Source organism: Canis lupus, chromosome 1 (assembly GCF_011100685.1).
Source record: "Canis lupus familiaris isolate Mischka breed German Shepherd chromosome 1, alternate assembly UU_Cfam_GSD_1.0, whole genome shotgun sequence".
Lineage (NCBI taxonomy): Eukaryota > Metazoa > Chordata > Mammalia > Carnivora > Canidae > Canis > Canis lupus.
Genome location: NC_049222.1, coordinates 14,400,908 through 14,423,963, shown reverse-complemented (window position 1 = coordinate 14,423,963; position 23,056 = coordinate 14,400,908). Strand labels below are relative to the sequence as shown.

The 23,056-nt window shown below is 44.8% G+C and overlaps 1 protein-coding gene and 2 long non-coding RNA genes across 3 annotated transcripts in view; 2 read left to right on the top strand and 1 right to left on the bottom strand.

The window, feature by feature from the left end:
• Positions 1-13,050, top strand: part of ZCCHC2 (zinc finger CCHC-type containing 2) — a 58,272-nt gene extending 45,222 nt beyond the window's left edge. Inside the window, 4 exon segments of the mRNA XM_038525862.1 lie at positions 4,191-4,319; positions 8,520-9,307; positions 9,309-9,999; positions 10,952-13,050. Coding sequence (XP_038381790.1) covers positions 4,191-4,319; positions 8,520-9,307; positions 9,309-9,999; positions 10,952-11,019 — 1,676 coding nt within the window. The 3' untranslated portion in view covers positions 11,020-13,050.
• A 2,305-nt stretch (positions 13,051-15,355) lies between these two features.
• On the top strand, positions 15,356-18,416 carry LOC119875953. The gene is made up of 2 exons (XR_005353408.1): positions 15,356-15,495; positions 16,137-18,416. It is a non-coding gene; the product is annotated as an uncharacterized LOC119875953 (long non-coding RNA).
• LOC111094566 lies at positions 16,131-20,316 on the bottom strand. The gene is made up of 3 exons (XR_005353409.1): positions 20,013-20,316; positions 16,594-16,647; positions 16,131-16,266 (listed from the first exon to the last, which is right to left on the bottom strand). It is a non-coding gene; the product is annotated as an uncharacterized LOC111094566 (long non-coding RNA).
• Between the last annotated feature and the right edge of the window lie 2,740 nt (positions 20,317-23,056).

Here is a 23,056-nt window from a genome sequence, read left to right as displayed (position 1 = left end):
CAGAGTATTGATGGAGTTAATTCAGGAAGTGGGATTCAGCTGGGAGGTCAAGCTTTTCCTTTGCCACAGTTCTACCTACCCACCTTCTCCTTCCTCTGGTAGCAGCCGGCTGCTCATTTGTTGCTTCTCAAGCTGATCCCTGCTCCAGAGCAAAGGTCCAGGACCTGGCAGATCTTTTCTGCCCTCATGGAAGCCTGTCCTTGTTCTTGTGTAAAGTCATTTTTTAGAATCTTGTTTCATGTTTTAGTGCTGATTCTTTGGAGGGGGTGGGGGTGGTTATGGAGCTTTAAGGGAATTCAGACACCAGATTTTTATTATATTAGATTTGATTAGTTTTCATTTATCCACTTTTAAGAGCTCTTCTTGGTTTTGTATTCATTTGAGAAATGTCCTTTCTGCTGGTTCATTGATAACTTTTCTGTCATGTTTACTATTAATAATAAAGATAAAAGAGAAGAAAAGCCCATAGATTTCTAGGAGAAGGTTTTTTGTTCATGAGTGTACCTAATGCATTTGTCGATTGCACTGATCTCACAAATGAAGGACTTTTTAAATTTAAATTTTATCCAAGTATTAGCACATTCAGAGTGATACAACATAAATAACCAGAATATATATATAGTTTTTATGAAGTGTGCTTTTAAACCAGGTATTTATTCAGAGAGATTGAACATTGATACAGGAAATATGGTTGCATTTTGACTTTAAAATCATCTGGCCAACTCACTGAATTAACTGTCTTTGGGGGAATAAAATGACATGGAAAAAAAAACCACGTCATTGATGAGTTAATTGTAACACTTAACTATCTTTGAGGTTTCCTGTGGTGGTGGCAGCTAAAAGGAGGAGGAAAGCTAAAATAAGAATGACGAAAGGTCTCTGTCAATAGAGGGTTGGAAATTCCTTCCGGCACATCTCCCTGGTCTGTTCTTCCTCCAGAGCATTTTCTACACTGCCCGCATGTTGATCTCCTCGATCCCTTACTAAATTGGGTCATTTCCCAGTCAAAATTTCTGTCAAATAGTCCCACCCTCAAAAGGTTGCTCCGTCTCTCATCTGTCATTTAATTTGGGAGCTGCTGCCCCCCGAAGAAGCATGCAGTTCTTTCCTCTTCAGCTTTGCATTTACAGAGTTGTTCTATGGACTTTGCTCTCACACACCTATGGGGTTGAATCTTGTACTTACCTAGTTGTGGAAATGTGTGGCCTCTCTGAAACCTGATTTTTCTCATTGACAAAACCTCCCTCCCTAGAGTGAAAAAATTAAGTATGGTTACATCTGAACCAGCATCTCCCCATTGCTGAGCACACAGGTGTTTAATAATTTAGTTCCTTCTCCCTAGTCAAAGACAGAAGAAAACATATACTGTGTGGGTTATGAAGAACTTTGGCTCTTCATTTTCCAATATTCTGAAAATACAATCTCAGGATTTTTTATTAAAATAAACTTTATTCTCAGTCATGAATTGTGACTACTAATCAAACATCCCATTGATGTCAAATGTAGCTCAGATGTTGCCAACTCCAATTTAAAAAAAAAACCTCTGTTTATTTATGTCCCTTTGAGATAGTAGGGTATGAAGAAGGAATTACTTCTAAGCGTTCAGTAAACTCAAGATGTATGAAAGATTTTTTTTTTCTTTATGGAACAAGTCCTGAGTGTCATAAAGTGTAGACGCTGTCTTGAAGTTGAAAATACCAGGTCCTTCTAATGTGTATGTTGTCGGTATCTTTCAGTAAATAAGAGAAGTATCACTTTTTTTTAATCTTAAGGTTTAACTTCTATTTTGCATAACAATACATTTCTAGAATTCCATATTCTAAAGATACAAAAGGGAACAAGAGAAGTCCCTTACTATCTCCCCCTTCATGTTGTGTCCTCCCCAGAAACCAGGCAGTCCTGTTTATCATCTGTATTCTTCGTGGCATATTTGCTTTTAACACCTCCAGCTTTAAATCTCTCTACTAAAAGGACTCGTGCTTTCCTTTATTTGCGTCATTAAGAACTTTGTCCCAGTGTATCACCTGTGTTTCCTCCACCCCATTCTTGTGCTGCAGATGATGGCAGCAAAAACTTAGGGGGCCCATGAGATAGTTGACCTCTCAGTAATTCTTTTTTTTTTTTTTTTTTTTTTTTTAGTAATTCTTTTAAGAGATTTCAGAGGCTTAAAAATCTCCAGCTTCCTTTAATAACCCACTGTGGTCCTATCATGTGATGTACCTACATGGTTCTTTAGTCCACCTTTCTTCTGTTTGTTCATACATTCTCATAACCAGGATTTCATTGTTAGAATAGTGGCTAATATTGTAAGTTTCTGCGTTTTGTCCTCTTCATAATGTGCAAAACCTTTTACCCTTTGAGACCTAACAAAGTGTATGCTTCTGTTTGAAAGGACAGTGAGTGGACCATCCTTTGACATAATTGTTTCATCCTCCCTGTCCAAACTTCCTGATTCCAGACCATCACCTATTCTTTTTTTAAAATATTTATTTATTTATTCATGAGATACATACACACACACACACACACACACACACACAAACACACAGGCAGAGACATAGGCAGAAGGAGAAGCAGGCTCCATGCAGGGAACCCGACGTGGGACTCAATCCTGGGTCTCTAGGATCACGTCCTGCCTGGGCTGAAGGCAGCGCTAAACTGCTGAGCCACCCTGGCTGCCCAATCACATAATTTCTGATGAGAAAAATTCCAAAGAAACTGCACCTGCTGGATCATTAAAAAGGGAATTATGTTTAGTATAGATTTAGATTTATGGATTTAGATATTTGAAAACTGCAAATTATTTATTTGATAATTTGGAGATTAGAATACTTACTAGCTTCATTATCTAGAGTAAATCATTCTATAAATTGTCATTTGGAGAAATTGCTGCCACGGTTCTTATAGGTTTAGTTTTCATTAGTCCAGTTTAATGCCAGACTGTTTGGCCACTGTGACACATTAAATGGTCTTCAGATCACCATTACTGGTGACTTGCATCCCTTTCCCTAGTCGTGTTGTGACTGGTAATGCAAAACCCATTACCGCGTATAAATATACTCCAGATTACTTTTCTGTAAAATTATTACTTGCCCAAGTAACTCCTCTGCCATGTTTTTGTTTTTGTTTTTGTTTTTACGGTCCCATGAGATTTTATGCAGTTTTCCTTTGGCAGTTTGGCATTTTATTACCCAAAGGCAATTAGTAACATCTGCATTCTTGAGGACTTTTTTCTTTAGTATCTCCTCACCATTTGAGTCCTTGGGCTAGGCAAGGTCATGCGTAACAGTACTAACACTGTTATAAATTTAATATATTCAAAAGACACAGATTAGTCAGCTAGCATATTCATTACACAAAGCACATCTTTTTTTCTAACATGTATTTTGTCCAAGTGATTACCTTTTGTTGCTTCTACCAGATTGGCGTAGAAATGGTTCACTCATCTATATAGTACTAGAATCCCTCTAGAATTCCTTATATGAGGACTTATATACTAAACATGTGTTCAGTGCTTGCTGCAAGACAGAAGCTATGTTAGCTCCTGGGTTTACAGAAATGAATAAAACAGTTATCTAAGTGTGGGCCAGTGTAGGAATGTCCAGTACTAGGTATACCGATAATCTTTTCTCTGTGCTCAAAACACATAAAGCCAATTGGTCATGGCAGGTTCTGTATGACACCCCCTACCCCACCTTGTTGCAGGCTTGGCTTCTGGGCAGAACTCAAGGGGCTACTCAGTCTACTAGACGGGAAGTATTTAACTTTTTTTAAATACTCAGGCATAGTGATTTAATTGAATAAGCATTTTTGATGGTTCCATTCTTAAGCTCTATTAAAGAGTGAATTTTCCAACAAGCTCTGAGAATTTAAGATATCTAGGGTTAGAAAATGGCTCAATGTGCTGTTATTGAGCAGGCCCTACAAAGAACCTTAACTCTGATTTTTTAAAGTAAGATTGACTTGTTCCTCTGCCTTTATTTTAAGAGTGTATTTATTATTCAATTATTTTCAATTAAAACTGTTTTAATACTGAATTTTTCCTAGGTCAAGGACAAGCCTTTTAGGTGCTTTTAGAAAAACTGAAAAAGAAAACAAATTTTACAGCTATAACTACTTCTAATGGTTCAATTAAGAAATTAATTTAACTACTTAACGTGATTTTTAAAAGATAGAATTTTTATTTTTAGATGTGAATTTGGACATTGGATCTGGACATGACACATGTGGGGAAACCTCTTCAGAGAGTTACAGTTCTCCCTCTAGCCCACGACATGATGGAAGAGAAAGCTTTGAAAGTGAAGAAGAAAAAGACAGAGGTTTGCTCTCTGGAAGGGATATGGGGGTGGCAGAGGAAAATGTGTGTTGTCTCTTAAAAGCAGTCAAACATAAGTAATTTTTGTTCCCATAAATGTCATTATTGATTTTAAATTTAACTGGTATAAAGGGTGTCTTATGGACCACTGACTTGGCATTTCCTAGCAATGTTGATTTTTTTAAAGCTTATTTCCCTGCATATGAAATTAAGTGGAAAGAAAACAATCATGGTAAAATGGAGTTCAGTATAGAAAGATTGAAAGTGTGTGTGTTGCTAGAGGTACATATTTATAATTTATATATCTTCCTGATGTATCAATCCTTTTATCATTATTAAAATATCCTTTTTCTTTGTCTCTAATAACAGTTTTTGCCTTAAAGTCTATTTTATCTGAGAATAATGTAACCACTCTAGCTCTCTCTTGGGTATTATTTGCAGGATACTTCTTTTTTTTGTTCTTTTACTTTAAGCCTATACGTGTCTTTGAATCTAAAACGTATCTCTTACAGACAGCATGTGGTTGTATTATGGCTTTTTAGCCATTCTGCCCATTTCTGCCATTTGAGCAGAGTGTTTAATCCATTTGATTTTACTGTAATTACGGATAATGTAGGATTCACATCTGCCATTTTGCCCTTTGTTTTCTGCATGTATTGTGTCTTCAGTTCCTCCTTAAAGAGAAGCTCAGAGTCAGCCAAAATTGAGAGTGCAGGCTTTCTCAGGTCTTTCCCAGGCTTACATACAGCCCTAGACATAAGCATGGCCTCTAGATTTTCAGGAATGTGTGAAAGCTTTTCAAAGCTCCCTGTGGGGGGGGGGGGGGGGGGGGAGCTCCCTGTGGACATCTCATTCTTTAGGTTTTTTTTCTTTTACGGTTTTTTTAGTCAGCTTATTAGCCCCAACTGGTAATGCTGCCTCAGGTGGCCAGGTTGTTAAGCATTTGCTGCTGATTGATTGTGACAAATGCCCTGTGGTAAGCAGCTATTAACATAGAATGAGCTCAAAACTACTAGACCAACAGGGAGATTTCTTTGGGGATAGGGCTTTTAGATAGCCCCAAACCCATGCTTCTTCTAGTGGCTGCTAGGTTGCTCATTTATATGGCTACTGTAGGTGTAAAAGTTTTCATTTGTAAAGCTACTTCTGAGCTGGAGAAAAGTACACTGGAATTAGGGCAAAGTAAAATGCCACAGCACTCACTATTCTTAAGAGATTCAAAGGCTTTTCTAGAATAAACACTCCGATTCCTGTAAGCCTTTAGTTAATTTCCAGACTTCTGAAGAGGCAATTTTGACAGTTTTTTCAGGATTCTTGTTCCTTTTATGCAGGAGTAGAGTGTCAGAGATCCTTACCCTACCGTTCTGGAAATGAGATCTCAAAAAGTGTATGTTGAATGAGGATATCATTCTTTACACATGATAAAGACATCTGATTGGTAACATCTTGGTTTTAAACACCATGCTAGTGGGAAGTATTAATAATGATTTTTCTTGGGCCACAAAGATCTATAGAGAGCCTTAGACCACAGCATTTCAGCCATGTGTGGCCTCTTCCTGGGCCGTGTATAGCTCTTTCCCAGACCTTAGCTTCTGTGTTAGAGTATCAGGCCATGTCTTAGGGAGCTTTGGCAGTAATGCTGCTGCATCTTGTACAATTAAAGTCAGTCTTTACTGTGCACTTGTTTTGAAGTCCTATAAAATGTAGTGTATAGTGACTCTACCACCAGTTCTAATCTGAGGCAGTAGTACTATTCTAATCTGCATTTTCCTCATGAAAAAGAAAAAAAAAATGGAAATAATTGCCCAGAGTTCTTAATGAAGGTTAAATGAGAGAATGTTGATGCCTTGTCCAGAATAGAATAGCTTTCAGTGTGTTTGATTTCACATGCTATGCTTGATTCTGTAGGATGTACTAAATAATAATCCTGGGGCTATTAGGCTAATAGTGCATACTTGGCCTCTTTGTCAGAATTGTTAGGAGTACATCTGTACACTTGGGCTATTTTGCAGCCTCCCCTTCCTGTCAGATAGGGTGAGTTGGTGGCCTGGATGGAGGAATTTGCCCTTTTTCAGATAGGCTCAGTTATCAAGTGACTAAATTGAGCCTTCCTTAAATGAAGAATCATTTGTGATATCTAAAACCAGCAGGAGGAAAATATCCACTGTGGTAAAAAGCTTTAATCATTTTTAGAAATTTGAGGGTATGAATAGGTTGCTTTAAAAAGCATGTGACTTTGTTGTTGTTCTGTTGTTCATAATGGGGTTTTTGTTTTGTGAGACTTCATACTTTTGAAAGCCAAAGCAAAAAAGGGAGAGACCATCTCTAATTAGCTAGATTAGTCCTTAACAATGCTCAGAAAACCATTTGGGATCATTTAAATTCATGAGGCCGTTTGCTGTGACTTAAGATTTAAAGACAGCCCAATTTATACGGAAATTTAGTTAAATACCTGAAAAATGATTATGTACATTGTCTTTGGACTTACATGTTTAACTGTGTATTCCTATGATGGTTACAGATACAGATAAAATGCCTTGAATAAGTTACTAGTTTTGGGATACTTTTTGTTTTGAAACATTTAGCAAGGAACCACCTCAGTTATTAAGGGAAGTTTATGCTAGAACCACTTACTCATAAATTGAACCTCTTCTTTCTAGATTATAATAGAGTTAGTAACACTGTTGACATTCCGTGTAACTAAGCAGGTTCTGTTTAACCTTTCTTGAGGTAGGCTACTACTATTTATTTTGAGTATTGTTTCCAAACTTTTTAACATCCTCATTGACTATAGCTAGTTGTTACCTTAATATATGTAAACATTTTAAGCAGTGATATAGTTCTGCTTGTATTTATGAGCAAAAAAGATATTAAAATAGGCACTACATTTAATTGCATGGTCTTCCTACATATTATTGCAGTATTTGGGTTTATGATATCTACAAATTATGAACTAGACTTCTTTTGCCCTTTTTATACCAGAAGTCAGGAAGCCAGGGGAAATCTAGATTGAAGCTATTTCTGTATACAAGCATAAGAGTGACTGCAGCAATAACACCATATGAAGTGTAATTTTGTATTTGCCTCTTTGCTTTTCTGTCATGGGAGAAGTGGCAGTGCTCTTACGTTTGTGTTGCTGCCTGTTTTCTAACACCATTTGTTTTAGGACTTTAATAACAGTAACTTTACATTTTCTTTTCCCCCTGAAATAAAAGTAAGAATATTTATTCCATTCTCTTCCGTTCCCTATCTCTAGATATTTGGGTTGAGGGATAATCTTGTGACTGGGCTCCTTTACGTTGTATCATGTGTGTGAGACACACATGAAGACCTTGGGTTGGGCAGTGCAGAATACATATCAAGTGAATTGCCTAAAATTGATAAGATTCAATCCTTTTCTCAATAATAAGGTGGTCTTAAATAAATCTCAGTGTTTATATTGTACTTCATTCAGGCTCCAGTTAAACTTTTGTTGCTCATTTCTCCATGGATTTTTTTTTTATTATTAAAGACTTAATTTCCTTAGAGAAGTTTTAGCTTTACAATAAAATGAAGAGGAAGGTACAGAGATTTCCCATGTACTTCTGCTGCCACGTGTGTAGCCCACCCCGTTAGCAGCACTCACTAGAGCACTACAGTTTTTACCAATTATGAACCTCCATTGATACGTTATTATCACCCGGCGCCCATTATACAAATGTATAATACTTTGTATTTTTGTATTTTCCATTACAGTGTCATACAGATCATTTCACTGCCCTGAAGTCCCCTGTACCTTTTTGTCTCTGCCCCCAACTCCCCATCCTTGGCAACCACTGGTCTTTTTATCATCACCACGGTGTTGCCTTTTCCAAAATCTGTACATTTTTTAAACAAAGTCCATAGAAAGCTGGAAATTAAACGAAAGTCAGCTTGGTGATCAGGAAACCGAGGGACATATTTCCTTGTTTCAAACTGCAGAGTTCATTTTAGATATACTTAAAATTTGGGCCATCTGGGTGGCTCAGTCAGTTAAGTGTCAACTCTTGATCTCAGCTCAGAACTTGATCCTCGGGGTCATGAGTTCAAGCCCTGTGTTTGGCTCCACACTGGGCGTGGAATCTACTTTAATTTAAAAAAAAAAATAGATACACTTAGAATTGATTTCTAGCAAGAGTTGGGAGTTATGCATGCTCTAACATCTGTTTGTATTTGTTTCCCTTAGACACAGACAGCAATTCTGAGGATTCTGGGAATCCGTCAACAACCCGGTTTACAGGCTATGGTTCTGTCAACCAGACCGTCACTGTCAAGCCACCTGTTCAGATTGCTTCATTAGGAAGCGACAACGGAGGCCTTTTAGAAGATCCCCTAAATGCACCCAAGTATCAGCATATTTCTTTTATGCCAACTTTACACTGTGTCATGCACAATGGTGCCCAGAAGTCTGACGTGGTCGTTCCTCCACCCAAATCGGCTGATGGCAAGACGATAGGGATGCTCGTTCCCAGTCCCGTTGCTATTTCTGCAATAAGGGAATCCACAAATTCTACCCCCGTTGGAATCCTGGGACCGACAGCTTCTACTGGAGAGTCAGAGAAACACCTTGAATTACTGGCTTCCCCGTTACCCCTCCCGTCAGCGTTCCTCCCCCACAGCAGCGCCCCCGCTTTACACCTCACGATTCAGAGGCTCAAGCTGGCGCCACCGCAGGGGTCTTCCGAGAGCTGCCCAGTGAACATCCCGCAGCAGGCCCCCGCAAGTCTGAGCCTCGGGTCACCAAGCACTGCCTTTCTTCCCGTCCACAGCCCAGGGACCTTCCCGGGCTCTCCTGTTGCTACCACGGACCCCATCACAAAATCCGCATCCCAAGTGGTAGGACTAAATCAAATGGTGCCTCAAATCGAGGGAAGCACTGGGACCGTCCCTCAGCCTGCCAATGTGAAGGTAGTTCTCCCAGCAGCCGGCCTGTCAGCCGCCCAGCCACCAGCTTCCTACACCCTGCCAGGCTCTCCCCCTCGCCGCCGGCGTGCTGCCCGGCCAGAGTTCCAGCGTGCTCAGCCCCGCGGCCACGTCGGCCCCGAGCCAGGCCCCGGCCACCGGGCAGCCCGCCGTGCCCACCCACACCCCGGGCCCCGCCCCCAGCCCCAGCCCCGCCCTGACCCACAGCACCGCGCAGAGCGACAGCACGTCGTACATCAGCGCGGTGGGCAGCACGAACGCTAACGGGACGGTCCTGCCGCCACAGCAGCAGCTGGGCTCGGGGCCTTGCGGCTCCTGTGGGCGAAGGTGCAGCTGTGGGACCAACGGAAACCTTCAGCTAAATAGTTACTATTACCCCAATCCGATGCCCGGACCAATGTACCGAGTCCCGTCGTTCTTTACTCTGCCATCCATCTGCAATGGCAGCTACCTCAACCAAGCACATCAGAGCAACGGAAACCAACTTCCTTTTTTTCTGCCTCAGACTCCTTATGCAAACGGACTGGTGCATGACCCAGTCATGGGGAGCCAAGCCAACTACGGCATGCAGCAGATGGCGGGATTTGGGCGGTTCTATCCTGTGTACCCAGCACCGAACGTAGTTGCCAACGCGAGCGGCTCGGGGCCCAAGAAGAACGGGAACGTGTCATGTTACAACTGTGGTGTGAGCGGACACTACGCACAGGAGTGCAAGCAGTCGTCCATGGAGGCCAGTCAACAAGGTAATCATGAGAGCTCCCAGAGGACTTGTTTTTGAATGTGCCCGTCCCCCCCACCTTACCGAGCACGGTCATCCTGTTGTGGCAGAAAGAGCTGGCGTGTGTTCATTGACCGATGATGTGCTTTCAGTGACAAATCTGAAAATGCAGATGGGAAAACCTAGCGTAGACCCAGGTCACACAGCACGAGGAAGTTGAGAGGAATTCAGTTTCCAAGGAAGGCACAATAAACCACTAAGGCACTTTGGAAGGAATATGACGGGAGTTTGCGTTATATAATGTCAAATCTCTTGCTTGCAGCACTTTTTTTTTTTTAAGCTACAATCCCGTTTCATAGAATATGCAAAATTTTTAAATACAGAAGAAGTAGGAAGTGATGCAGGCATCTGACACGTAGGATTTTTAGTTACTCTTTAGTCCATCCATGCGTAGCCAGCTGGCCTCATGCACATTCCCTCATGGTGCCCTTTTCCCTCCCAGCAGATGCTTAAAAAATGCTACTGCATTTTCAGGAACAAAATATTTAAGCACTGGCTTGGGAGCAAGGGAATTATTTGAACTCTGCTTAATGTCATTACCGCCAGAAACAAGAAAATGTTCTTAAATGAGTATGAGTAAGATGGCAAGTTCAGCAGAGGAGATGTCAGACTGTTACCTTGCCCTTGGATTTTGCTTTTGTCATTTTGCCAAATCTCATCCAGGGGGAAAACAAAGTCTTGAGTTGCGGGTGTATACTTGGCATTTTGAAAGGAAGATTGAGTTTGATAGCTTTAGGTTGCACTTAAAGCACACACGTCACATTACTCCTTGAAGGTAACTCGTATTTACCATTCTGGAACCGTAGTGGCGCGGAGGAAGCTGCCTTCTGCCGGCATGCCCGTTTGCTATCTTGTAGTGGTTTGTGATGCGTTGCGTTGTAAGCAGTGACTTAGCACTTCTGTCTTTCCCGTTTTAGGCACTTACAGACTGAGATACGCACCTCCCCTCCCCCCTCCTAATGATACGTTGGATTCTGCAGAGTGAAACAAGTAAAGCTTGACTGCTTAATACCCTGACGCGTGGGGGAGTCATGGTGGGGTGTGGAGGGGAGGAGAGGAAAGGTATTTTATTTGTGTTTCTTTGTCTCTACATTTCCTAGATTTCTATGCAGTTGGGAGTTTTCATTTCTCTTGTACTGATGTCCAAAACAAAAAAGAATGCATTGCTTTTGAGCCTCTGGTCTCCTGGTTCAACAACAGGCTTATCTGTATGATACATGTAATTTAAACATCCAGACAAACTATCAAAAGGAAAATGTTTGCTGTGCTTTTTTTTTTTTTTTTACACTGAATACTTGCTGTGTGCAATGTTTACTGAATCTTTAAAACTGTGTATTTGACCTTTTTTTACAACACTGGTGACAGTCATATGGTTTTGAAAAAGAGAAACTTCACTTCTTCCACGCTCTTCTCACTTTCACCCTCAAGGACACACGTCTCCCTGTCACCTTCCTTCCAGCAGCCTGTGGCAGGGGCAGCTGGCCATGCAGCGGTCCACGCTTCCGTAACCTGCCTTGCCTGTAAATCGAAGGTGAAATGTTTCACCTTAATCTGAAAGGAGAAATCAAGTCCCCAAATTGTGTGTATATACGTACTAAAACAGCATCACGTAAACACATATATGCAGTGCTTGTGGTCCAAATAAAAAATAAAGTGGAAAGAGAGAGGAAGAAGTAAAACCATATGAAACTGAAAAAATAGGATGTCTGAAGTGGACAAAGAGCTTTTTCTTAAAAAAAAAAAAACAAAACAAAAAACAAAAAACCACGAAACTTTTTACTTCATCATACTTTTTTAGCCTGTTGCTTCAGAGAGACATAAAGTGAACAAACTAGTGTGAGTGTTGTTCTGTGTGTCTGTGTCTGTAACGAAAGTCGACAGCCGATTTCACTTGTAGTCTACCATTGTGTCGTGCTAAAGAGACACTACCTGAGTAAAGATCTCTTCTTTTCTCACACCAACTGTAGCAGTGTTATGTTGTGTTTAAAATGTTTATTGCAATCTGAGCAGAAGCTCTGCTTTCTGCAAAAGTCAGGTTTGTTCCCTCACCGTCTCTCGTAGCAAAGTCACTTTGATAACAGTTTACCACTTTGCTTGATTATAATGTGAAAGACTGAATTCTGAGTGTGTTAAGATGGTATTAATCATGTCAGTGTCATGTCACTAAGTTTAATGCTGCTGTTTAAAGAAAAAAAAATTTTTTTTAAAGCCAATCTATGTACTAAATTGCTTCCAGGTAATTTTTGATTTCCTAAAGTGCACTGAGATTATCTGGAAGACTGGGTGTATTTTTGGAACTGCTGCATTCAACAGCAATGAGCAACTACCACTGTATAGTCCTAGGTTTGGGGTCGGGGCTGGTTTTGTTTTCCCATTCCTCAGTACAGAGCAGAAATGACAGATTTTTGTTGTGTGAAGTAACGTTGGTATACAGCAGAGGAACTTAAATACTTGGTCTTGGTTCAGAAGCCTAACAGATTGCTAGACGAAAGGAAAAACTTGAAGAAAAAAGAAGCTTCATTTAATGCTTCATAGGTAGCGTTTATATTTATAGCAGCAATGTACATTTGAAACTAACTTTCAGGGTGGGAGTTAAAGGGGAAAGGGGGTGGGGATGAAGGGGTAGATGAAAGCTTTAATTTAAAAAGAAAAAAGTTCGAGTAAAGGAAATTATTTTGATTAAATATATTTTATTTGATCTGGGTATTTTTGGACCACATTATTAAATTAATTGTTAAGCTGCAGTTGAGCTGTTCCAGTGAGAGTTTTGATAAGCCACGTATGGACCGCATTGTGAATCACTTGCCAGTTGTACTTTATGGAGCTTATTTTATGATTTAAGATACTGTACTGTACATAGGAGGTATGTTACCTTCTCCTTATTTGTATGTTTACCATATACTTTGATATTTGAAATGTTATGTACTGGAAAGGCCACTTATATTTCTAGAACAGATTGGATTTTATGCAACCCTTTTTCCTTGAATTAACAGCAATAAAAAAAAATGAAAAACAGCTTAAGAATTGTGGTTTATTGCAAATTTTGTTAAAAGTGAAAGTAGGAGGACATCACGAACATGGTGATTCGTTTTCTCTCTTTAAGGAAAGCAGCCCTTTTTCCCCTGGAGTGCGGGGCAGTGAATCGCAAAGGTTTTCTTACCATCTGGGTGTTGGTTCTTCAGTGTTTCGTCCCCAGCAGGCCCACCGTGGGTCTCCTGTGTGGGCCCAGAGTGGCGTGGCGGGGGGAGGCTGTCCTGGCTGGAAGTGGGGAGAACCTGCTTTACTTTGTCAGGCATCTTACTAAGGACTGTGTTTCCAGGCAGCTCTCAGTACATGCAGTAGGGAGTAGCCTTGACTCCATTGGCTCTGTCTTCTCTGACCCAGTCCTGAGTCCATTTCCCGTACTCGGTGATTCACGGGGAGATGGTCTTAGCATGTAGTCCAGTCATCGGCTGGTCCCGATGGCTGGGGTCCCTCCAGTTGTCACCCAGCATTCTCAGTAGTGGACACTTGGGGGCTCAGCACCCAAGGCAGCAGACAATTGTCCAGAGCCACCTAGGGAAGGTTCCCTCTGGGTCCATTTGGGCAGCGGGCTTGGAACCGTCCCAGGATCCCTGATGGTGTCCAGAGCACAGCTTTACCCTTAGCCGATGGCACCTGCCCGGGGCACACGTCCCGAACTGCCCTCCTTAGCACGCAGGCTGCCGAAGGCACTGGTCCTGTCCCCTCCCCAGCCCCCTCCCTCCTCCCTCCGTCCTCTGCTGCTCCAAGGAGCCCATTGCCCAATGCTTGGTCATTCCTGTGCTTTGGTTCTCTCCCGTCTCAGATCCTCCTCCCTCCCACGAACAGTGTGTTCCTTTTCTCGAGCTTTATAGAAAAGGTGTCTTTTTCGTAGTCTTCTGTGATTGTCTCTACTCATCTGGTTTTGCGGTCCTGATGTTACATTCCTACAGTTTATTCATTTTCCCTAACTTGACAGTGTTCCATTGCATAGGGGGACACGCACACAGTCACAATGCATCCATTCTGTCCACAGACATTTGGGTGGTTTTCATTTTCTTTGCTCTCACGGGAGCTGTTTGCTACCAGTCTCCTGGTTCACGTGTGCAAGAATTCTCGAGGCCTTAAATCCAGGAGTGCAAGTGCCAGGCTGTAGGACATACTGACATACTCGGTTTTCCAGGATTTGCCAAATCATTTTCCAAGTGATTAACAGGCTGACCACATCTGATCCAGTCCCTCTGTCCCTATCCTGACATCCTCCCAAACTGATGTGACGGTCCATGGAAGGCGTGGCACAGGACAAGCAAGGGTACCCTGGCTCTGTGGAGGAAGGGCTTGTGAAGAGGGGCAGCGCTTGGACTGTCCCTGGGGCAGGTGGCCCAGGACCGCGTCAGTGTTTTGTGGCTGGGGAGGTGGGAGGAAGAAACCAGGGCAGTTTGGCAGGGGAGGGAACATTTTGAAAGAGTTGTGAGGTTTGTGGTTCAATAGGCAGAAAGATTCAGGCTGGAGATTGTGATATTGATTGAAAAATTAGAAACTACCAAGTTTTAAAGAGAGGAGGAGCATGTCAACGATGGTATTTAAAGAAACTTGGATGGTTGAGGAAGGACAGTCTGGCCCTTTGGACACTGGTTAGGGTGTGGGTGAGGCAGCAGGAAGAGCGGGGCTGGAAGAGGCCTTGGGCCTCTGAACTTCATTGTCCCCGGACAGAAAATGAGACTATTTTAAATTGTGGTTGTGAGGGTTAAATGGATGAATATATGCAAAAGGTCCAGCATTATGAAACAGCACCAGGAAGGCACTCAGATATCCGTTGAATTCGATTTTGATGAAAAGGAAGATTGAGGTTACTGGTTAAGACACAGAGACCTGAGTCTAGGAGGGCAGTGATCCGGTCCTTTGGGTGGCGAGGAACCTGGCAAACACACTTCTGCCTTATTGTTAAAGTTAGTTATTTCAGCTCTGTCCAAAAAAAAAAAAAAAAAAAAATATTCCTTGTCCTCAAAAATCAACGCTCGTTGGGGAGCTTACCAAATTTTGGCAGCTCTGGGCTGAGTCGTGCAGTCCTGATTATTCGACCCTGGAGTAGAAGAAGTACATTTACAAGGCAAATCCACATTTAACTTTATGTAAGTGCTAAAAAATCAAATTTTTCTGAGAAGATTCCATAAAGATTAAAGCACAATGTAAAATAATCTTTTTTTTTTTTTTGACAGGTAGCATCTAGTACTTAAGAGCGTCATCCACTTGAGCTTGGAAGACACCTTTTTTCAATTCTACATACTGATTACAAAAGCACTCTAAGGTTAAGGCAGTGAAACCAAATGGAGGCAAGCTGGGACAGTAGTTCAACCCCATAACCCTTCCATTACTTCATCTCAAAAGAATAAAGAGAAATGCTGACTTCTCCCACCCTGGCCACCCCGCAGAAGGGCCCATTTATTTTCAGGGAAATGAGGTGTGGGGGAGTGAGGAAAACATGGTCACTGTATGTCTGGACCTTCCTTTTGGGGCGTTGGAGGTGGGGGTGGAGCTATGAGAATGAAGGGCTCTAGGGTCCAAGGGCTGAGAGGCAGGTGTCACTGGGGCGGGGGGCCCTTTACATTGACCATGCACAGAGGGCAGCGCTGTCCTTTCCCAGCACATTGGCTTCCACGGTTTGGATTCCGAAGGGCAATCTAACAGCATTTTATCACTGCTTACAAATCGCAGCGATTGTGCCTATAACATGCGGAAGTAACTTTCTTTGCCGAATCTCAAGAAATTGACCTAATTCTTAAATTCCTCTTGAAAAATGCGAGCCCTCTGGATTGGAGTGGGGGTACACGTTGCCTGGACTCTGTTTGCAAAGTCTGTCCATCTCGGGAGCACAGGGGGATGTAGGCTCCCTCTTGCCTGCTCTGGAAAGTGGGGCGAGTCACAGACCCTTCGGCCCACAGGCTCGCTGTTGGCCAGTGACCGCATTTCGTCGTCCCCAGAGCTCTTCTCCCGAGACCCCATTTTGCTACTTGAAATTGGGGTGTGGTGGGGGGGTGTGGGGTGTGGTGGGGGGGCTCGGTGGTTCTTCATTTTTCTTTTTTTTTCTTTTTCCTCTTGCAGCTCCAGCTGGGTCCGTGGTAAATGGAGGTCTCAGCCAGCCTCTCACCAAAAGAAATTGCTAATCAGGAAGCAGCGCCACCTGGTGAGGGACGCGGACAATGCCAGCAAGCAGATGTTCTTTCCCACTGACCTAATTTAGAGAAAATTGAACGTAAGGCAGAAAACATTTGAGACTGTAAGCCTGTGCCCAAAACCTTAAAGAATGCAGGCAGCTGGCCATAAAAGTAATTTGAGCAATCTCCTCTATCGGTCATCGCATTCAAAGTTTATTATAAACATCTGAAACGCACTGATGGTCCTTGACAGTTTCCTCTGCACTCTCCCCCGTGCCGATCGGTCAGCACAGTGTGGAGGGCATGGGACCTTCCTCCTTCCCATCTTACAGATTTGGAACTCAGAGTCCAGCAGGGGGGAGTGCCAGAGACACACCAATGGGGAAGACCAGGCCCCAGCTTACCTCCTGCCCCGACAGGTGCTTCTCTGCTGAACCCGGGCAGTGACCTGGTAAGCCCTGTAAAACATAAGAGACCCATGATCTTAACACCCCTGGGGCCTCTGGACTTACAAGAGCGGATGGGGGCTGGGTCCTAGCTGGTCCGAGCATCTCCTTTCTGTGTCTCGTTGAGGGACTTGAAGATGTGGGATGAGGGAAAGTTGGCAGAGATGGGAAACCCGGGACTTTCAGAAGTAGCTGTTAAGCGCTTGCCTGTTTCTGATAAATTCAGGGGAAGCAACTCTCACCTACGTCCAGGGTTTTAAACATGCGCAAATATCCTCCGTTGGAACACTGAGTTTTTAATTATCTTCAGGTATCTCGATAAATTGAGCACTATGTGAATATTCCGTTAGCGGGGAGGCTGCAGAACTTGAGAAACAGCAGAAAAGAAGTAGGGCGAGCAGCAAAGACACGTAACTGCTGATATGTTTAAAGCTCCGACACGTAGACCGTCCCAAGCACTCCCTCTACCAGTTACCATCATTCCCAAACAACCCAAAGGCCAAGAATGACGGCAGCAAGATTACCTCCAAGCAGGAAGTGACAGTGACCCCTGCCCCGAAAGCCTTCCTAAATGCTAAGGATGCCACCAAGTTACCTAGTTGTTCCTCAGTGCTCATTCTTGCTAGCACATCAGGGCCGGGTCATGTTTGTAACATGGTCACTCAGTTGTGTCCCGGGTGCCGTCATCAAGTGAACTTGTAGAAGAGATGGCATTCGTCGTGATTTTGTTCCCGGCACCCACCCACAGTACACATGACCTTTCTCCGGCTCATTGACGGAATGGAGGAAACATTTACTCTATAAAAGAGGAGGATCAAATTGACAAAATACGTAAAGCACTCCGTGTCTGACACATAGTAGGTGCTCAAGAAATTCATAACGGTAGCCAATACCTTATTGCCCAAGATGCCACTAGCCCATTTCCGCGTCCATTTTTACAGTAGGGGAAATGGCACAAAGGCTGAGTATCCAAGGGCACAGAGCAATTATTAAGGGCTCGTACCCACTGGGCTCCTCTATAGCTATGTACCTATGTCGTGGGATTTTTGTAGGCATGTCAGCGTGATGGTACAGCGCTTCCTGTGATGGGATCAGGCCAGTGGGACTCGCAGGTAGGTGCTACCTTAAACTCTGTCGTCTTGAACACCTGGTCTTCCTAGACCTTTCGTTTTCTTACTCGAAAGCTGACTTGGAAAAGATGGTAGAGATTGAACTAAATGATCTTGAAATTCTGTGACTTGAATCTTGCTTTTTCATTTTAAGGGGTTTATTGAAGTTTTAGAATTCTTTGCCTTCACACTTACTTTTGGTTTAACGGATTTGAAGTCCTTGTTGGGTGTGGTCAGGAACACAAACCCCAACTGTGGGCAGTAAGCTGATGGGAGGGAGAATTTTCCAGGTCCTTGGGGGACAGCCCTGAGGAGACCCCACTAGGTGGCAGTGTAACCAGCGTGCTGGCTGTGGGATCCAACTGAAGAGTGCTTTATGTTCCTGCTTAAGCCCCCCCCCCCCTCCTGACTTGCTCAGTTCATCCCTCCTTGTATTGATAAAAGTTTCTATTTGTGGGGCCTTTCAGTCAAAAAATAAAGCTCATATTCCCGAGTCTTGTGCGGAAGGAAACAGAGTTAGGCATAGCCTGCACACTGGCGACACCTAAGGTCCACGGATGAGAAAGGCTTTTACATCTTCAATGGTCGAAAAAGAGTAACTCTTCATGACACCTGAAAATTATATGAAATTCAAATTTCAAAGTCTACAAATAAAGTTTATTGGAACACAGCCACTCATCCATGTGTTATTACGGCTGCTTTCGTCCTAGGACAGAGCCTGAAGTAGTGACAGTCTCTTTATGGAAGAAGCTTGCTGACCCCTGACCTCTATCAGCCTCATCTAAATGAAGAGGACACTTTCCAATGTCTTTAAAGTTCTGAAGTGTGAGCGTAGGAATTTGCAGGAATTTGCACTGCGTCCTTTTGGTGCTGTTTTCTTGGCACAATAGAAATAGCGAGGGGTGCGGGAGCGGGCCTGCCCACGTTCAGGCAGCCGCTTAGCAGACGTCCCTTGGCTGCGACCTCGGAGTGTGGTAAGGGGCACACCTGGCTGTGACCTGGTGACAAGCGGGGGACCACAGGGAGTGGAGAGCTGGACTCTGGCAGCCCAGAACTGGGGAAGGGGCCTCAAAGGCCACAGCATTCTCCCTGGGCCAATGGGCCAAGAAGCAAGGGCGCGGGGCGGGGGACACAGCGTCCTTGGTCCTTGACGAGGGGCTGCAGAAGCGCTGCGGCGGCGCCCCGGGGGGGCAGAGGGGGAGGGGCGGGCGGGGGAGCGGGTCGGAAAGAAAATCCTGCCTTCTGCGGGCTGGCGCGGTGTGTGCGGCCTTGGATCCCCCGAGGAGCCCAAGCAAAACCCCAGGTTCCTGACTCCCTTCTCCAAACTCAGGCCTACGGAATGGGGTGCCCAAGTCGGGGGGGGCGGGGGAGCAAAGCAGAGCCGGCAAGGGCGGGAATGACGCCGCGCGGGTTCTGAAGGTGGGGAGCGGGGTGTGCCCGAAAAGCAAACGTGGTTTTTTTTTTTTTTTCTTCTCACCACTGGTCCTTGCGGCAGGATCAGGAGTCGCCACCAGAGAGCTTGGCAGTGGGGGTCCCCGGGGCGGGGGTGGGGGGCGGCGCCGGGCCGGGCCGGAGCTGCAGCGCGGTCGCGGGCCCCTTCCTAAGCCCGGGGCGGGGGGCGGCGGCGGCGGCGGCGGGGCCTCCCTGCCAGGAGCGCGCGTCCGTGGCCGGCAGGGGGCGCCGCCGAGGCTGCCCGCCGGGTCCTGGGCGTCCGCGGCCTCCCGCGGGCTGGGTCCCGGGTCCCCCCGCCCCGCCTCCGGGGCTCCCGCCGTCCCGCCGCCGACCCACAGCAGCCGGCCCGAGGGTGCCCAGGTGCAGGCCGGGCCGACGCCGCAGCGCCGCCTCCCGGGACTCGTGGGGACGGAGAAGGCGAGGCCGGCGCCCGGGGCGCCTGGTGGGGTTCCGGGGCGACCCGACACCGCCAGGCGAGCGCTTTCCCAGCGTTTCCGAGGGATCCACCTGCCAACCAGTGAGTGACAGAACAACTGTATTTAAGCAGGTCCCTGGACACCCGTCCACGCTCAGGCCAGTTGCGGTTCGTCAAAGGCGGTGCCCCTAGCGACCGGCGTGCTCCGGTTTGGATCCCAAGCTGCCGCCTGAGCGGAGCCCCAGCTCCCTCCCTCCCCGCAGGCGCAGGTGACAGGTGCGCCCGCGGGCCCGAGCGTCGGAGCTCAGACAGACACCGGCCCGAGCCCAGCGAGCACATCGGGAGCTCCACACGTTGTTACGTTTCCTTCAGGAATGTTTTCTTGTTCCAAACCCACCTACCTGTTTTAGGGCCTTTCAGAATTAGGAATGCCTCTTTCCTGTGGGTTAGACGGCCCCCTCTGTCCTTCGGTTTGTGTTAGCTTCTTCTGTTTCATATGATCGTAATCCTCCCATACGTGTATTTTATATCTTTCCTTTTTATAATGGATGAGCCAATACTGATACTTCGATTTCTAAAGTTCATCGTATTAGGGTTCAGGGTCGTGTTATGGCAAACGTGTGACATGTACCCACCACCACCGTCTCCCACAGAACAGTTCCACCGCCCTTCAAGCCCCCTGTGCTCTCTGCTTCCTCACCCGTCCCTCCCACCCCCAGCAACCACGGATCATTCTATTGTCTCCATGGTTTTGCTTTTTCTAGAATAGAATGTCACATAGTTGGAATCATACAGGACGTAGCCTTGTCTGATTGGCTTCATTCGCAGGGTAATTTGCATCTATGGTTCCTCTGTGTCTTTACATGAAATGATAGCTCTTGCCCTTTTTTTGCTGAATAATTCATTGTGTGGATGGACCAAAGTTTATCCATCTACCCACCGAAGGATATCTTGGGTGCTCCCAGGATTTGGCAATTATGAATAAAAAACTGCCCTTAACATCCATGTGCAGGTGTTGTGTGGACATATATTCTCAACTTATGGGAAAATACCGAGGAGTGCAATTGCGGGACCATGTGGTAAGATAGGGTTAGCCTTATAAGAAACCTCCAAACTGTCCTCCATCTCGCATGGCTTCCACTTTGCATCCTCACCAGCAGTGAATGGAAGTTCCTGTTTCTCCATGTCCTCACCAGCATTTGGTGATATCAGTGTTTTAGATTTTAGCCGTCCTAGTAAGCACATAGTAGTGTATTATTGCATGAATTTGCCATTACCTAATGATGTACCATGTGGAGCATCTTTTCAGATGCTTGTTTGTCATCTTTTGGGGGGAGGTGTCTGTTCAGAACTTTTGCTAATTTTTTTAAAAAATGGGTTGTTTGTTTTCTTTTTTTTAAAGATTTTATTCATGATAGAGAGAGAGAGGCAGAGGGAGAAGCAGGCTTCATGCAGGGAGCCCAACGCAGGACTCAATCCTGGGACTCGATCCCGGGACTCCAGGATCACACCCTGGGCCAAAGGCAGGTGCTAAACCACCAAGCCATCCAGGGATCCCCTGGGTTGTTTGTTTTCTTATGTTAAGTTTAAGGCATTCTTTGTGTGTTTTGGGTATTAATCCTTTGTCAGATATGAGTTTTGAAAAGATTTTTCTCCTTGTCTCTTCATTCCGTTGATGCTTCATTCTTTCTATTGCAATGAAACAGAAATGTGGGAATCCTGAGAGAAGCCAGTCAGGGGGTTTCACTTGGTCACTATTCTTGTCAGATGCACACCAAGCGGTCTCCAGGGGCACTTCCTTATGCATCCAGCAACGTGCCAGGACTGGATTCCTCAGTGGTTGCCAAGCCCTTGACCCATAGCTGGCACAGATCATTTGGCGGTGGCAGTAGACCCTGGGGTCTTCCAAGTCACTTCCTTGTAGGGATAACCAGTTAGTTTAATTACTTGCCCGGAAGTCAGAAATTGTGGGCCAACAGTGACATCCCCTTATAATTTCTTCAACCTTATTTGGGACACAAAGGCTGAGTTCCTCCCCCAATTTATTTCTAGAGACATGCGCAGTAAAAGAAGGAGTAAGCCAGTTTTAAAACGCCAGGATCAGGCAAGGCCTGCAGCTGTTGTGACTCCTTTCTGGAACACACACACAGACCTTCACAGGGCCCCGGAGGAACAAAAGACAATGGTTTGGGCCATAAATCCTGCCCGAGTCTCACAGGATGGGAAATCCGTGCTTGGCAGTGGGAGGGAAGCTGTGCTCCGTAGAGGGGCTCTTCCTATGAGTCTCCAGAACCCTCCTCCCACCCCACTCACCTCATGACAAACTGATGTGCTGTCCTATGGCTTCAGATTCCCAGAGTATCTGCTCTGAAGCTCGATATTAAGACATACACGTTTTCAATATGGCTTTACTGAGAAGCACAGCAAAGAGAAAGTGTATGGCCCCAGGGGAAAGAAATCATTGTGTCTGCCAAGCTGGCTCTGAATCCCAGTTCCCTCTAAATCAGCCTTCCCACCTGATGGAAAGGGGAGATGTGTTTGTCTGGCAAACACGGCCGTAATTTTTGATTGAACACAGTTGGGAAAGTCGAGAGAAGGAGGAGGAGCTCAGTGGGTGGTGATGCCTCTCCCAGTGCCATCCCAGGGCCATCTGGGTAGCCTGGGACATGCAGACTCCAGGGCCCAGGGAAGACTTGAGCGAGGACATCTCAGAAGCTTTCAGGCTGCTCAGATGTACATTGATCTTGAAAATCAGTAAGTCAAAAGCATAAAGTTTAGAAATTAATTATAATTAATATAATAATATAATAAATTAATTGAGGGTTAACCGTAGGCCTACAGTGACATCCCTTCATAACTTCTTTAACCGTATTTGGGACACGAGAGACTGAGTTGCTCCTCAGTGTGTTTACAGAGACGTGTGCAGTAGGATAAGTAAGCCAGTTATTAAGCTCCGGCTTCAAATAGGGGTTGCAGTAGCTGTGTGACTCTGAACAAATATTTAAATACCTTAATTCTCCTCTGCAAAATGTGTGTAACAGCGCCATAACCTGCACAGCTACCAAATGTCCTAAAGTTCAAGTGTTTGAGACCTGCAGGAAAACACAGGAAAGTCTCTCTGAAGAAGAGAAACAGGGTTTCAGAAAGTATAGAATGTCTCCCGCTTCTGCTTTCATTTCACATGATGTAATGGTAACGACTAGCTTTTTTTTTTTTTTTAAGATTTTTATTTATTTATTCATGAGAGACACAGAGGGAGAAGCAGGCTCCCTGTGGGAGCCCGATGCGGAACTCCATCCCAAGACCCTGGGATCACTCCCTGAGCCCAAGGCTGACGCTCAACCACTAAGCCATTCAGGCGCCCCTCTCTGGTGAGATTTAGAAACAGGACCTTTTCTGAGATGCTCACAGTCTAAACTTAAGATGTCCAATTTGGTTGCCACTA